The sequence below is a fragment of the Pygoscelis adeliae genome, unplaced genomic scaffold, assembly GCF_000699105.1.
Source record: "Pygoscelis adeliae isolate BGI_AS28 unplaced genomic scaffold, ASM69910v1 Scaffold98, whole genome shotgun sequence".
In the NCBI taxonomy this organism is placed as follows: Eukaryota; Metazoa; Chordata; class Aves; order Sphenisciformes; family Spheniscidae; genus Pygoscelis; species Pygoscelis adeliae.
In genome coordinates this window covers 7443357-7460191 of record NW_008825547.1, presented here as the reverse complement: position 1 = coordinate 7460191, position 16835 = coordinate 7443357, and the positions used below count along the sequence as shown (strand labels likewise).

Genomic DNA, 16835 nt, shown 5'->3' with positions numbered 1-16835 from the left:
GAGCTCCCGGCGGCCGCTCCCCGGGGATTACCGGCCGGCCCAGGGTAACAGGGCGGCCGAGGGCTGCCTCGCACCCTGCCTTCGTCGTCCCGGGGGAGGGAACGGCTCCCACAACCCACATGACACCCTGCCGGTTTCTGTGTGGAGTGGCAGGTCTCCTGAAGCGTAGGTGTGGTTAAAGCTTTTATAAATAGTGTTACGCTATACATACTTCGTTTAAAAAAATTTAAAATAACAATAACTTACTTAAGAGAAGTTGTAGTGCTAACTAGATAAAGCAGGGAAGCTGAGTCTTAAATAATGTGTGTTTGTTTGGTACCTTTTGACAAGGCATCGTAATTGATGCCCCATTGTCTCAGTGTTTGCAATTCTTTCAGTCAATAAATGTAATATGGCATACAGGAAATCGGAGTTTAATTCTTCTTTCGGTGCATAGCATTGGCTGTTTGTATAGTGCTAACTTTCTTTCTTGGCCCCTTCAGGGATATTGTCACAGGAATGTCACTTTGAGAAGTTCCGCAGATTTGGAAGTTCTTATATTGCAGCTTCATATGTGAAGTTTTTGGAATCTGCCGGTGCCCGAGTTGTGCCAATAAGGTAGATTTTTATATCCTTACAAGTGGGTCATAATTGTTTAACGTAAGGGTATCATCTTAAAGGCACAGAAAGCAGTTGTGCTGCTTTTCTGAGTGTTTAGAGCTCCTCAAAGACTATTTGAAGATGCCACAATTTGCATGGAGTTTTAGAAATCAGAACAAAAGCAGGCTGGAACATGTAATTTTTAATATTTCTTCTTATGATAGTAACATTTATGTGAAAAATACTTTTTTTTTTACCTGTAAAATCACCCTCCATAGTTCGCATCTGTGGTTTTTGAATTTAGTTATATTCAGTCTAATGTGTAGTGCCCCACAGACGCACATAGGTATCTAGATACATATATACACACTATCTTTTGTCACATTCTGTGGTCCTAGAATTCAAGTAGTGGAGGAAGGCTGTCGGTACTCCTTGAAGAAACCAAAGTCCAGTTCAGCTCAAACTATGGGTCACTAACTCCATGTGTTGTATTTTGGTTGTTGGGTAAAAAGTCGCAGAGTAAGTAACGGAACTGACAATACTTCATAGCCGACAGTTAGCTATAAAATAGTAAATGCACTGAAATCGGATGTTAAAATGATAATGGTCAGAACTTAAGAACGATACTAATGCAGCTGCAGAAAATCACAATAGGATGTATCTACACAGTCCAATAAGAGCACCAGTTAAGTGTCTGAATTAGAAGCCAGTGTTCCTCGCGTAGCTGGTAGAGCTTTCAGAATGTTTGCTTACCAGAAGCTTCATCGATGAATGGAGGCTTCTAGTTCTGGCAACTAAGTTAGATGCAGCAAAGCTGAATGCTTTAAATATACCCAGTGTATCAGTTCTACATGAGTGTAGCTGTCATACTGATTTGCTGGTGTTTTGCTGATGCCGAGGTCTTTCTCATCTTTCCACTTCTCAACGATATCTTTGCTGAAGAATGGGTGTGACCCGCTGTTTGCAGCTCTGCCCTTCTTGGAGTGAATTGGAAACCAGAGTTGCCGGTCCGCAGGAAATAATAACCATGCCATTCAAGTAAATGTTAAATTTAATGAGTGTCTGCAAAGGGGTCTCAGAGTACCTAATCCTGAACTGTACCTGACAGGGCCCTATTTTCAATCTTGTGGACTGAGCTGTTTCAAGTGAAATGATTCATTTGATTTGGGTCTATTTTATTCTATTTAAAGCATGTTTTCTACATATTTCCTGTGTCTCATGTTTCTGTTCAATAACGATGATATTTTTGTGGTTAAATATGTATATTCCATATGTATTCTGTAACTATTTTCTTGGTGTTTTAGATTAAATCTTTCAGATGAAGAATATGATAAAATATTCCACTCTATTAATGGGTAAGTTTTGAGCACGGATTTTCTGTTGAAAGATGTGGTAGTTCTGGTTTTGATCTCTGCTGTATTCCCAGGAGCGCTATCTTTCTACTCTCTTGAGAGGTTGTGCTGAGCGCTCGCTGCAGACATGTGAATATGTTCTAAGACAGAGAGAGCACTGTTTCATCCGATGTCGGTCTGCTTCCTTTTCTTCCTTGAGGAGTACATGTCAGATAATCTGTACCAGTGCCAAGGCTCATCTTGGCATTCTGTGTTTGTCTTCAGGCAGACAGAAGTGGCATTATAGTGGTTAACAATTTTACAAGTGAAATAGCCCAGTTCCTCTTTGTTAGTTTTTTCCTCTTCCTCATTTGAGTGATCACCTTAATTTTGATATTTAATAGCACTTGCTGGGTGTTTCGTCCCTGTTCCTACCCTTTCTTCCCTCTTCCAGTCCTCTCCATATCTCCTGTATCATAAAAGTTTCTAATTTCCAGTCTCTTCTACCCTTTTCTCCACAGGTGCTTTCTCTCTTGCTTCTTGAATGGCCCGTCTTGCCTGTCACGATTCTGTGGCTTAGGTCTTTGTTAGACAAACATTCTAACTTTTCAGCTGACCTATGGCAACTGTCCACCCATGTGTTCTTCCTACATTTTAAATGTGGGATAATGTGATCTAATTTAACAAATTTTAGTTGTGGACTAAGCAAAGTCAAAACCTGTTACGTTTGCCTTGTGCTAAAAGTACACTTTAGAAGAGTTAAATCAGCTGATGCTACACTTCACAGGCTTGGTTGTATGTGAGCCCACAGCATGTGATTGGGCTACTCGTAGTCATGAGATGAGCAATCTTAAACCATGAATATTTTTTTAAGCTTATGCATGTACTAGAATGTTAATCAACATGTGTAGAACTTGCAGATTTAGACCTGTGGCTGGCTGGGGAGAGCATTTTCCACTTCTGCTCCACAGTATGCCCTGTACTCTAAGACGTGGGTCTTTACAGTCTTGCAGTAAAAGCAAGTGTAAGACAGTGACACTTTCTCCCCTGTGGCTCCTCATGTTGGAGACAAAATGAATAATTTCATCCCTTTCTCATGGCTGCCAGCCTCTCTTTGGTTGCCAAAAGGACTTTCACCAGTGGGGTCTCCCATTCTTTCTACCTCGCCACCTACCTCAATGCAGAAGAGGGTGTTAGGCAAGTAGATCCGGTTCCCTTATCCTTCTGTCTTTGCAGTGGCTGGCAGTTGGGTTTGTGCTATGTAGGTGGGTAAGGATGGTCTGTATTTCCTCTTGTTGCCCTCCACTGTCAGCTAATGGCTTCCACAGTATAGCTGTGTATAAATAACAAATAAGATCTCTGGAGGGAAGGACTTTCCGTTCTGTGGAAACTTAGAATAAGAGAGAGACACATTGATCTTTCATGTTGTAAGACCTTAGCTCCAGGTTCTTTGCAGTTGGAAATTATTTATTATTAAATGTCACCTTCTTAAAATCATGATATTTACTATAGTAGAGACAGAATTTTATTAATATAGCAATGTACTCCTGAGATAGCTTTTGAAATTCACAGTGAACATTATAAGCTCTAACCAGTTAGAGATACTGGAATACAGGTAGTTACATCTCAATCTGCTTATGACAATATCAAGCCATTATCATTGCTACTTAATGGGATACTTCCTTTTGCATTAGCAGAAATGACAATTGTTTTTCCTAATTAGTATTGGCCAGTTTTTGGTTTGAACAGAAGGAACAGGTGAAGTGAATTTTCTACCACTTCCAGGTAAGGATTGCCTTATTTGTCTAACTAGATCTCTGTAGAAATCTATAACCTGGCCTGTTTTGAAAAATACCTTTGGCTGTATTCATTTTCTATATTGGCACTGGAGAGTAATCTGATTTATATTTTTGTGAATACCGCTCCACTTTTCCGCCAGATACTTGGTGGCTTTTGTATGATCCTGTGCATCATTCACCTTAAAATAAACCTAGTCACAAGGGTTTAAACACACACTCGCTCTGCAAATGCATGGGATCATCTGAGATGTTAGTTATTTCTAGCTGCTTGTTAGTATCTCACTGATACAGGTTGCTGTTTCCAGAGCACAGAAATGTAGAGGAAATCCTTCAGCCATTTTGGTAAAAAATCAGCAACTGATGGATGTGGCTTGAGTAAATCTAATAGAGGTTCTGCTGCAGTGTGTTAGGGAGTGCTGACACATTCAGTTCTGTCAGTTCTGCGGGTACTGTTCCAGTTACAGCCAGAAGAGACTTCCTTTATTTCATGTTACTGTCTCTGATGGTACTTGATTACTTTCCATGTCATCATGTGTACATGTGAAATCTCTGCTAGACTGTACTAGCACTGTGTCTCTCTCTTTTGTGGTGTTTGGGTTTGGGGAGCCACACAGAGAATTGCCATTGCTGATTATTTTTTGTGGTGGAAAAAGACTGTGCGCTATTTCTTTGAAATTCTCTCTGAGATTGCTTTGTCTTCTTCATCTATATTAGATCCTGTGTGACCAAAAGGTATGGCCAAACGTACTTTTTTTTCCCTTTTAATGGGAACTTTTTGATCTGTGTTGTCTGCATAAAGAAGGTCACTCTGCCAGGGCCACAATTCTTCTTTACCGAAATTGAACAGGATGGATTAAGATTGGGGCCAGGTTTTTAAAGTGGTAGGGAGAGCCAGCTAAGAGTCAGGGCAGGATTTGATGGAGTCATGGCACACAACCCTTTTGCGTACCAGCTGGAATTTCTAAGTTTTGTGTAGTTTCTGTTTACTCTTCCTTATATTGCATGAGGCTCGGTCATTACTTTGTGATAATAACCATTCTTCAGTAGAAGAACACTAAGATTTAGGATATGATTTAGTTAAAGACTTAGACACCTAAACTTAGCTGTCTGCGTGTGCGCTAGCTGTCTAATCTCACATAATTAATTGAGTGCTAGTCAGTACAGCCCGTGGAGCCTACAGGGTTGTTCTACCTACCGACCAGTTAGGTGTCTGCTCTAAAAAACCTATTTGACCCTCCATTGACTTTTCTGACTAGATCCCTGCTGTCCATAATGGAAGCTTAGATGCCTGTCTGTAGACTTCTGAAATGTAGGTGTCTTTAACCTAGACCTGAATCCTCTCCTTAAAACCACTATCAGACCTTTCTCTGTGTACATAGTCCAGGTTTTAGTTTGATCACCGTTGCTAATCAGATTCTTGGATGTTGCCTTTCAGGGTACTTTTTCCAGGAGGTGGTGTGGATCTTAAGACTTCAGAATATTCCAGGGTTGCTAAGATATTTTACCGCAAGGCATTAGAGGTAATTACTAAGGAACAGTCTGTTCTTGTTATTGTCACTGTTCAGAGATCAAAATGACAGGGAGACTCATATTTTCATGGTTTTCCATTGGCATCCAGTGTGTTAACTGTAAGCCTAATAATAAGTAGCTCATTGCTGGCTTCTGCATAAAAAAATCATTTAATAGCTTAAGATTCAGACTTCTGACATCCTCTCCTGCTATATGTTGTCTCATGATCTTAAACTCCCAAGTTCTTAAGGTGAGAACGGTATCATTTATTCATTGTACCTGGGGCTTTATGGCTGTGTGGAACTTGCAATAAAGTAATAATAATGCCTTCCAAAAGTGCAGAGTATCCATTGACGTTGAATGTTGAACAAAGATATACTTAAATGTAATCATTTGTAGAAGTCTTATGACTAAAGTTTAGACTCGGAAGGAATTCTAGAGAGACTCTCAAATAAACCAATTTACAGTAATATAACATGAAGCCCTCCCTTCGCATATATATATACACACACACTTATAGATAAGTAGATTTAAATGTATCTTTGGAGGTGCAGATGAAGGATCTACATTAGCATGTTATACCATTTTACCTATTTCTTTGCATTGGTAACTGTAAATATAGCAGATTTTTAAAGTAAACACTAGCTAAATTTATAACACGAAAAAAGGTGGGAAGAACACTTGAAAGGTTATATTAATTTTTTATTATTTATATGATCATTAGCTTTCTTAAGAAAAGATTGAATTTGTGGGAAAGCTGTTTCTTTCAAAGAACATCAGGAAGGCTCTGAATCCTTATTGAAGATTTAATTCTCTTAGAGCATAAGAGGTGGGTTTTTTCAGGTAGTAGTCAACACATTTTGAACTAAAATTTGCATTGTGGAAAGGCACGGAGATTCACTGAGCTTTATGTACAATCCTTATGATTTATTAGGGATCTTCTGTATTCAAATCGAATAAAATGGTAAATTTTCTTCCTTTTTTCCTCTTTACTGGCTTTATTTTATTTCCAGCTAAGGTGGATTAAAATTGTTATGGAAGTCATACTTTGGTAAACTTTGCCCGATTCTAGAGGCAGTTATGAGTAGTGCTTAAACTGTTACCATGGTAGAAGTGTTCATTGGCAGTGAGGAATTCCTCTTCTACCCCTGCTGCTGACTTACCAGTAGCAAGCAAGGAAAGCGCAGGCGGTGGCATTCGCAGGACCAGTCAGCTGCTCCAATTCAGTAATTAAGTTTCCTACTCTTAATCCCCGTGGCACCAATAACCAATGTTGTTATTCTTTTGTCTGTCTTTATTCGTGGTGATCATTAGTCTGTTGCCTTAAACCTGAATCTTACAAAGACTATCTCACTTTTATGTGAGACAATTAATCTCATTTGTCTCTTTGAAACTGTGTGAAGTGCAGCCTGTGTCTTGGTATTCAGTACTGGGGCAAGGGTTTCTTGTGGTTTGCGGTACTATTACGAAATTCTATTGACGTTTCACAATGATTAACTGAATTGCGTATGTCATAATTTTATGATCAGAGAGACGGGTTTATTGGATGGTATGTGTACTTCAGGTGAGTGAAAGGCAGAAAATAATTTTCAGTTCATCATAGGTAACCCTTACTAATAAGTTGGGGGGTTTCTCTGTGCTATTTGTGATGATCGTGTGTTTTGATTTTCATCTTTTGAGACTTAATTAGTGCTATAAAATATTGGTAGTTTTACTAAAGTACGGTAAGCTACAATAATCGAGTGTATTAGCAGGTACAGAATTGACTGAATTTTAAGTTTTTTTAAAACATACGCGGGCTCCTTTTCACTTTCAAATGCTCACAATGAGAAATGACTTGGTCTGACTCTGCTTTAATGTGAATAGAGGATGAGAAATGCTAATTCCTATCCAAGACAATAGAATTTTACTAGCTAGGCAAAAACCTAAATGAAATACTGTTTTCCAGCTTTTAAGTTAGGTTTTAAAATCTGATGTCTTGGGTGTTGTTTAATATATGCTTAACCTCCAGGCTAATGTTTATTTAAAAAAAAAAAGGGGGGGGGGCACAAAATGTTTATGGTTCAGTTGTAATAGTTCTTAAACTGTTTTGCCTTTAGTGGTTTTATTCCTCACTTACATGAAAGACAGACAGTGGAGCTGCAAGTCCTGTGTCTAGCCATGCATGACGGGTGGTCATGAAGACTCTGCAGTACTATTAGCTGCCTTTCTGTAAATCTTCCATGTTTTCCTCTGAGAAGAAGTAGTTATATGGGCTTTTATTACCATACTATCAGTAATGCAGTAGGGTAACATTTTTATTCTAAGCCTGCAACTTCAGCTTTCTCAAAAAAAAAGGCTTTTGAGCAAGCAGCTCCTTGGGGGAGGATGTGTGATGTGGTATGCATAACTTAAAAGTGTTTAGAAACAAGTTAAGAAAGACTACTCAGATTTCACAAAAACAGGAGTTCTGAAACATCCCAGTCTTTAACATGCACTTGCTATCAGGAATAAACCATACAAAAATACAAATTTCCACTGTGTGTATGCACTGTGCTCAGTTAAGTGACAGGAAGCTAGTTGTATTCTCTTTTTGCTTTCTTCTCTTGTTTTTGTACTTAACTGCCAATTTTTATTCTTTTGAAAATGATTGTCACTTTTTTTATGTTGCTTAAACTCAAAATTTATCTTTCTGGAACACAGGTCCAAACCTGCTAGTTAAACAAGCATATAAGTATGTCACTTAAGACCATAGCCATGCTGGTAATAGGATTTATGTTTTCTTAATACAGATGGGTGGGCACAGGCGTATGGACATTGCAAAGGGCCCTTGCTATGTGATCATAATGCGCTTCATATAAAAGTAGGAATTGTAATGAATAGGCTTTCCCTCCAAATGGTGACAGATTGGTTTTTGTCCCTTCTTATGATTGCCTTTTTTATAGAAAGGTTGTCATTTTGTGGTTTCTGTTTAGGCTGCTCTCAACATTACTTATTCGTAGAAGAGAACAGTCAAATTAATATCAACGTTAGGCTCAGTTTACTGCTTCAATGGGCATCCCCTAGCCTTCATATTTTAGGAGAAAACCTAAGGGAGGCTGTGTTTGTTTCAATTGTAATTGAACTGTTACAATTCCTCCGGTAGCAATTTGTACTACTGTAGTAGTTTTATTTCTCACCTACACAAGAGAAAACAAAAAGAGTAGGATGTTCTCTTCAGTCTTTCTGTACATCTTCAGTACTTTTTCCTTATGTTGTTGCTTTTTATTTTGAAGGCTAACGATAAAGGAGATTATTTCCCAGTATGGGGAACATGTCTTGGACACGAAGAGCTTACGTATCTCACAAGTGGCAAAGTTTTACTTGTTAATACCAAGACAGATGGTTTTGCACTCCCTCTGAACTTTACCTCAGGTGAAAAATCCATTACATCTCATGTCTGAGTTTTGCTGAGAGGTGGTGTGTTTTGTTCTTGATAAATAGGCAGGGGTGAATGTTTGGGAGGTTTCTGATGATTATCTTGTTAAATTCTTTCTTGTTAAGTTGCCATGACTGTTTTCATAAAGTCAGTGCAACTCTATCACTTCTAAAGCAGAGATGTGAGCACACGCCATTTGAAGCAATCAGCAGTCAGCAAAAAACACAGTTGTGGCTTTTCAAGTCATTTGATAATTTGGACCTACAAAAATAATGTGGGTTTAGTCCCTTTTTGTTAACCAAGTTGAACAAAATTCACGGGTCCAAAACCTATCAAAGTCAGACAGCAGGTGATTTTAAATTTTTCAAATTGCATCTTTCCTAATGATGAATATTAGCATTGCTGTCCCATTTGTACAGTATTGAAATCAGAGAGATCCCTTAAGACAGAGCTGTGCCACTCAGCAACACTGGTAAAATGTGGCCTCTGTTGATGCTTTATCCTTTAATTTGTGAGTAGTCCATCTGTGGACCATGTAGCATTCACAAATTCTGTCATTTATGCTCACTGTGAATGGAAAGGTCACTGAAATGAGTGGCAAAGAATGATGCTTATTTTAGTGAGGTAGCAAAGTTGGGTCCTCTCTGGGTCAAGACTGGAGGACAGTGGTAACAGCATATTGGAAACCTGTTGTAGTTATTTCACTGATTTTCCTTGCAGTGTGTTCTAAAATCATAAAGTTATACTACAGAAAAAAGTTTACTTTAATGCAGTGTTTTATTAAATTTGTCTCCTGTTCAGTATTAGTCCATCTGTTAGCAGCTTGGGTAATGGACAGTATCCTTTTCTCATTTTTCTTTGTAATAGCTGCAAAAGACAGTAGATTATTCAAGAATTTCCCTGATGATGTATTACATGCATTTGCTACTGAGCCGTTGACATCAAACTTTCATATGTGGAGCCTCTCCATGGAGGTATTTGATTATTTTATTTCCTGAACACAAACACATTTGCTCTGTTAAAACTAGAAATAAATGAGCAAATAACATATCTTTTTTTCCCCCCTCCTTATCACAGAATTTCACAAAGAATGAAGAGCTTCGTAATTTCTATAAAGTTCTGACTACTAACACCGATAACAAAGTGGAGTTTATATCTACCATGGAAGGTAGGGAAATGAATTTCCTTTGTAAACTGTGACTGTAACAAACTAGTTCTTTAGAGGTGGTGTGGCATTGATGTTAAGTTGTACTGCAAGCTTGCTGTTAGAATAGCAGGGTGAGCATCAGCCCTGTCGGTGCTGTGGCTGTGAGGAACACGCTCTGTTTGCAGGGATATTTTATCTTTTGAGTACGTATCTGTGAGCCTAATTACTTACTTCTCTCACCTGCTGTTCCCCTTCCAGATATGCTGTTACATTTTAGCACTGGAATATTGGAGTGCTGTGATGCACTCATCCTGTAGTAGTTTAATCCCTCCACAGTGCAACATGCCTCTGTTGCACCTTGCTTTCTGTCTGTCTGCTTATGCTTGCATTCCTGTGATGCTCTGTATCTGTTTGCTGTATGGTGACATTGAATTGTATACAATTCGGGGTACTGAGGTAACAGCAACCTCCTTCATTACTTTAGCAGCAATACTGGTAATTGCCCTCTTCCAAAAGCCTTTTGCATTACTTACCTTGTGTTGCGTATGTTTTGCACCAGGCTTGCTCAGCTCAAGAAACAAGTTAGCTCTTTAGGGAGTGGTTTATCTTGATCAGTGCACTACCAGCAGCTCTACAGTAAGGCCCAGCTGTCAGCCCATGGGATTTTTCTGTGTGGCATACTGTCTGTCCTTCAGAAGAGAAGAATAGCAGTTTGATCAGAAAACCTGATTAGGCTAATGACAGACATCTCCCATGCCTGCAAGTGGTTTATCACAGAGCAGTCATCAGCTGCTGTGCTGCTATTCTCTGTAAGAGAGTTGAGGACTGACTTCCCCATGCGTGTATCGGGCCTGGCACAGAGCAGCTGGGAGCTGCCCCTGGGTTGAGTGGGCCTTCAAGGAGATTGTAAGACTTGGATCTGTCCCATGGAACTGCCAGGGATATCCTGTGTGGCTGTGAATATTGTACGTTGAGTGATGCTGGCAGTAGATAGGAAGTTTTGAGGCTGATACACTTGTAACATTATTTTTTAGTATATATATATTAATTCTGAAATGAATAATCAAAACAGTGATGTACAAAAATCTTTTCGCATGGAATGAGACCCTTTATCCATTTCTTTCCCTTCAGTTCTACTGCGACTTTAACAGAGTTTCAACTTGCTGTTGAAGCTTTTGTGAAACTGTTGATAAGTGAGTGTCGTGGTTTAACCTCAGTCAGTCGGCAACTGAGCACCACACAGCTGCTTGCTCACTCCCTGATGCCCCCCCCCACCCAGACCCCAGTGAGATGGGAGAGAGAATTGGAAGAGTAGAAGTGAGAAAAACTCATGAATTGAGATAAAAACAGTTCAATGATTGAAATAAAATAATAATAATAATAATAATGTAGTAGTAATAATAATAATATACAAAGCAATCGATTGACCGATGCCCAGCCAGTCCCCCAGCAGCAGCCCCCCCGGCCAGCTTTCCCCAGTTTATGTACTGAGCATGATGTCACATGGTATGGAATGTCCCTGTGGCCAGTGTGGGTCAGCTGTCCTGGCTGTGCCCCCTCCCAGCTTGTGCACCTCCAGCCTTCTCGGTCAGTAGAGCATGGGATGCTGAAAAGTCCTTGACTTAGTGCAAGCTCTACTTAGCAACAACTAAAACATCCGTGTGTTATCAACATTATTCTCACCCTAAATCCAAAACACAGCACTGTGCCAGCTCCTAGGAAGGAAATGAACTCTATCCCTGCCGAAACCAGGACAGTGAGGTATTTTTGTAGCTTTATCCTTTGAGTTTCTTTTGCAGTAAGACTAAGCGCATAATTCTTAAGGCATAGTCCTTGCTTACGTGCTTTGTGCTTGTTGCAGCATACGAATATCCAATTTATGGCGTTCAGTGGCATCCAGAGAAAAGTCCTTATGAGTGGAAGAATTCACCAGGCATTCCACATTCCCCATCAGCTGTAAGAGCAGCATATTATATAGCTGACTTCTTCATTAATGAAGGTAAAAAGTTTATTATCTATAAATGTCGTTTTTTAGAGTGAAGCATTAGTGAAAATGTTTGAAGACGACAGACCTCTTTTTCAGCTGTCAAAGTTCAGTACCTCTTACTGCTTTCTGAGAAGATTACTCTGCAAGCTTTATAGGCTTATAAAAAACCAAGGGTTACTAGAAATAGAATGGCTTAGTAAAAGTCACATCAAAAGGCCAGGCATTCCACAAACTCTTTTCAGTAGACTGGCTCAAAAGCATTGTGCTGTGACTTTCTACCATTTCGAATGATCACTGTAACATTTTAGCCTCCCTTGCACAAAGACAATGAAATGAAAAAAAAATACTCCATTCATAATTCCAGAGGTTTCTTCAGTTCCAAACTGAGTTACAGTCGTTCAATGTATTCTCAGTTTTGCTTGCAAAATATACGCACCAAGATTATAAATACTGCTTGGGCAGTATATGGATGTATCAAAGGGGTGCAATATGGTGCCCACAGTTATATACTATAGACAGCACAAGAAGGTTTTGAATTTTACAGAGCTTCTGATTTGTTTGTTTATACCCAAAGAAGCTGGAAGTAACTAATGTGTAAAATTTTGATAATTTATGACACTTCTGGTCTATTTGCTATAAATAAGCAGGATATAAATATAGGAGTATTTGAAGGGATCAAACTTACTTTATTCCTTTATTTATACTTATTAAACCATTCTGCTGAAATATAATTTTCATATTTTAACTTGACTATTTATGAAATTGTCTTACCTGATCAATTTGGACTATGAAGATCATAATAACTTAATTGAGTTTGATCTCTAGATTTGATGTCTAATCAAAAGAGTCACCTAATTGGAGAAAGCAGACAGTGATCTAAAGAAATGCAACTTGTGCTGACCTGGTCACTGAGAGTGTAGAAATAAAAGTTGTGCTTCGTACAAGTTCAGGGCTCTTTTTTGCGTAACGTAGTCCTACTCCATCACGTAAAATTCCTTGTCAGTATCCATAAGATTCCTGTATTTTAAGAATTTTGATAGGGTACTTATGGGAGACTAAGACAAAAATAAAGGGGAAAATAGGAGAAAGTATAGTATGAGTCCGTTTTTTCTTTTGTAGTCTAATACTAGAATGCAGCATGTTTTCTAGTTTTGTTTGCTACATTCTCTAGTATCTGTCTGCACACTGTATTACAGGCAGAAGTAAGCTTGCTCAGGCCATTATCCAAGTAAATGTGGCAAAATAAGTGCCAACTCTGCTTGTAAGTCCTGTTGAGACACAGTGCATGTGAGTTCTTTTATATATGTATACATATATAATGAGCTTGTGCGTAGTACCACACAGGTGTGTCACGAGCTCTTGGATCTGTTTACCTTCAATTCTAGTAGAGCAAACTTGTGTCAGCCAGCTCTATGTGTCTACCCCCATCTCATATACCAAATTATGAGTTATTCTTCATTACCTCCCCAATCTATGTACAGCTGCTCCTACCGAGTACTTCATATCATAATGTTGCAATGAGTAATTGATGTTTTTAGCTAATGTAAGGCAGAATGTCTTCCTTAACTTTGAAAATAAACCACAGGGTGAAAAATGTAAGCTGTTTTCAGCTGGCAAAAATATACTCATCTGTGATCTCTTAATAACTAAACCATTCTACTGAAATATCATTTTCATATCCATCCGTTGTTAATTTTAACTTCTGTAGAGTTGCCAACATGATAAACCAGGCAAGGATTCAGTTTTTATTGTCCTCACAAGCACAGTTCATGCTAACACTGCAACTTTCAGTAGGCTGATACTCTCGTGCATTTCTTTCAGTATTACAAGTACTGGTATCTCTGGTAGATACTGCCAGTATCTCACGGATAAATATTTTTGTACAATCTTGGCTTTAACCCTCCCCAGTAATAAAATATGCTGTAACCAGCTTTCTGAAGATGTATCTTCACAGCTCTTCACATACAAGTTACTGTAATTCCATTTGCTGTTATGCTACATAGAATAACTTACTTTGCCAAGAAAGACACTGTCAAGGAGGTGTAGTGGGTTGACCCTGGCTGGATGCCAGGTGCCCACCAAAGCTGCTCTATCACTCCCCCTCCTCAGCTGGACAGGGGAGAGAAAATATAACGAAAGGCTCATGGGTCAAGATAAGGGCAGGGAGAGGTCACTCAGCAAGTACTGTCACAGGCAAAACAGACTCGACTTGGGGAAATTAGTTTAATTTATTGCCAATCAAATCAGAGTAGGGTAATGAGAAATAAAAACTAAATCTTAAAACACCTTCCCCCCCACCCCTCCCTTCTTCCTGGGCTTAACTTTACTTCTGAATTCTCTACCTCCTCCCCACCAGCAGCACAGGGGGACGGGGAATGGGGGTTTCAGTCGGTTCATCACACGTTGTCTCTGCCGCTCCTTCCTCCTCAGGGGGAGGACTCCTCACACTCTTCCCCTGCTCCAGCGTGGGGTCCCTCCCAAGGGAGTTCTTCACGCACTGCTCCAGCATGGGTCCCTTCCATGGGGTGCAGTCCTTCAGGAGCAGACTGCTCCAGCGTGGGTCCCCCACGGGGTCACAAGTCCTGGCAGCAAACCTGCTCCAGCCTGGGCTCCTCTCTCCACGGGGCCCCAGGTCCTGCCAGGAGCCTGCTCCAGCATGGGCTTCCCATGGGGTCACAGCCTCCTTCAGGCATCCACCTGCTCCGTGGATCCACCCCCACACAATGGGGTCCTCCACGGGCTGCAGGTGGATATCTGCTCGACCGTTAACCTCCATGGGCTGCAGGGGAACAGCCTGCCTCACCATGGTCTTCACCACGGGCTGCAGGGGAATCTCTGCTCCGGCACCTGAAGCACCTCCTCCCCCTCCTTCCTCACTGACCTTGGATTCTGCAGAGTTGTTTCTCTCACATATTATCACTCCTCTCTTCTGACTGCTGCTGGTGTTGCGCAGGGGTTTTTTTGCCCCTTCTTAAATATGTTATCACAGAGGCACTGTGGCATTGGCTCTGTTGGACATAGAGGAAGCTTCTAGCAGCTTCTCACAGAAGCCACCCCTGTAGCCCCCCGCTACCAAAACCTTGCCATGCAAACCCAATACAGGAGGATAACAGTAAAGTGATCTGTACTTTTATAATGTTTTACAGCCCGGAAGAGCCTGCACCATTTCCCCAGTGAAGATGAGGAAAGAAAAGAATTGATTTATAATTATACTCCAATTTATACAGGAGCATTTTCTTCATTTCAGCAAACCTATTTTTTTGATTGAGTATCGTGTCAAAGGTGCAGTGTTGCTATTTATAAATGGAATTATTTGCCAGCATTGCGTAATTAAACTGATACAGTGCATTGCACGTGACAGAAAGACAGAACAGTTCTGTTCCTTTACAATGATTTATCCTATGTTTCTTCTGCACTGTTGGACTGTTAATATAAAAATTTACATTCAATAACATAATAATTGTCTTGGATCACACTTTAAGGCAAGCTACAGAAAAATGCATTTTTCTTCCAGGGAAGAGGTCTTGATTATGCTTATAAACTTGGAAGTAATCACTTTAGTACAAGGAAAAAAACTGTAGTCATATATTTTAAAATGAGAGTTGTCTGTGTAAAATGTTGTGGACTATGATAGCACTAGAGGCTTAGATACATTGCTTAGTAAAATCCTATCCTTTTCAAATGATTTAACAAATGAGACTCTTGGGTTTGTCGTAACTATGTGTATGTAACCAAGTTCTTGACAGGGACTGTTTTGTCATTTGAAAAATTGACCAAAATAGTAAGGAGGCATGATAGCAAAGAGACATTTTGGCCTAAAAAGCATGTGATATATCCCATTTGTGAAACTGTTTCTCTTGTACATTCAGTGTTGTTTGGAGTGCTTATACCTTGTGAGGTCTACATAAATATGAGGATGCAGTGTAAACTAGGCATTGCAAATATCAGGTAAAATAAGTAAGTTTGGAGGGCATAGTTAAGTGCTGATTCCACTTTCTGTTCTTTTCAAATTCAGTTTTATATATCCTCCAAGAGTTTGTCTGAGAGTTACTGGAGTCAGCAGTCAGATACGGATGCAGATGTCCCTTTCTTTGTATTTAAAAAAAACGTAAACCTAATTTTTTCTTTACGTAGTCTGACTTTTCCTGTAGCTACTGGATAGAATTCTCACTTCCAGTCAAGCGGTTGCCATTAACTTAGTAAAGACAGTAGTTTCTTTCTGTCTTGTTGGATAGTCTAATGCAGCTAGAATCCAAACAGCAGATGAATGTATATGAGAAACTTATTAATGTTGACATAATGTGATAATAGCAGTTGCATTCAATACACTGTGATATCTTTTTCTTTTTTTTTTTCTTTGCTTTGCTGCACACTTAGTGAAAATTTTGTTCGGTGGTTTTGTGTGGTGTCCAAAAAGGAGCTAAGATGAGACAATCAAATATAGCTCTCCTCTATTGCACAGCTTCCAAACTCTGTTAACATCAATAGGGGTTTGGAGCTTATGAAGAATTCAGGTTTATACCTCAGCTCTGTTTTGTAGTACCTTATACTCTCAAGTACCATATCTGAATAAAGCTGGTACGTTTCTCAGGTTTTTTGAGGAAAAGACTGTCTAACTTGTTCTTTATCATGAAACAACTGCGTAAGAGAATGTGAAATGCATTAGTTAAAAAAACTGTAAGGAGACGTTAACTGTGACTACCAGAAGGATACTACCAGGTAATTACGAGCTTAAACATGTGATATTGCAGATTATTTCTACATTTGTCAAATCAGCCAAATTCAGTAAATGGAACTCATTTTTAATATAGGTGGCTTTATTATATTAACTATATTAGCTGACTCCTGAGTAGAACCAAGTGTAAAAAGAGGATTACACTCTACAGTTGCATATAAACGTAGCAGCTAAGATACTTACATACCAAGTCCAGTCTTCTACTTCTTATTAAGGCTGAGTTCTTTGGAATAGCTCTAAGAATTTGCCTAAGTAAGGACGGCAGGATTTAGCCTTAAAACAGGGATCAATCTTGCAAGTGAAATGTCTGCTAACTGCAATGGTAGTAATTAGTTCCTAAGTGTGTAACTA

At 39.4% G+C, this 16835-nt stretch overlaps 1 protein-coding gene across 1 annotated transcript; it reads left to right on the top strand.

The window, feature by feature from the left end:
- The first annotated feature begins 119 nt into the window (after positions 1–119).
- GGH (gamma-glutamyl hydrolase (conjugase, folylpolygammaglutamyl hydrolase)) lies at positions 120–15930 on the top strand. Its single transcript, XM_009332110.1, has 9 exons — positions 120–165; positions 483–597; positions 1884–1934; positions 5145–5229; positions 8473–8611; positions 9483–9589; positions 9693–9783; positions 11624–11761; positions 14896–15930. Exons 1-9 carry the CDS (start codon positions 120–122, stop codon positions 15015–15017), a joined length of 894 nt encoding a protein of 297 aa, XP_009330385.1. The 3' UTR covers positions 15018–15930.
- Positions 15931–16835: the final 905 nt, after the last annotated feature.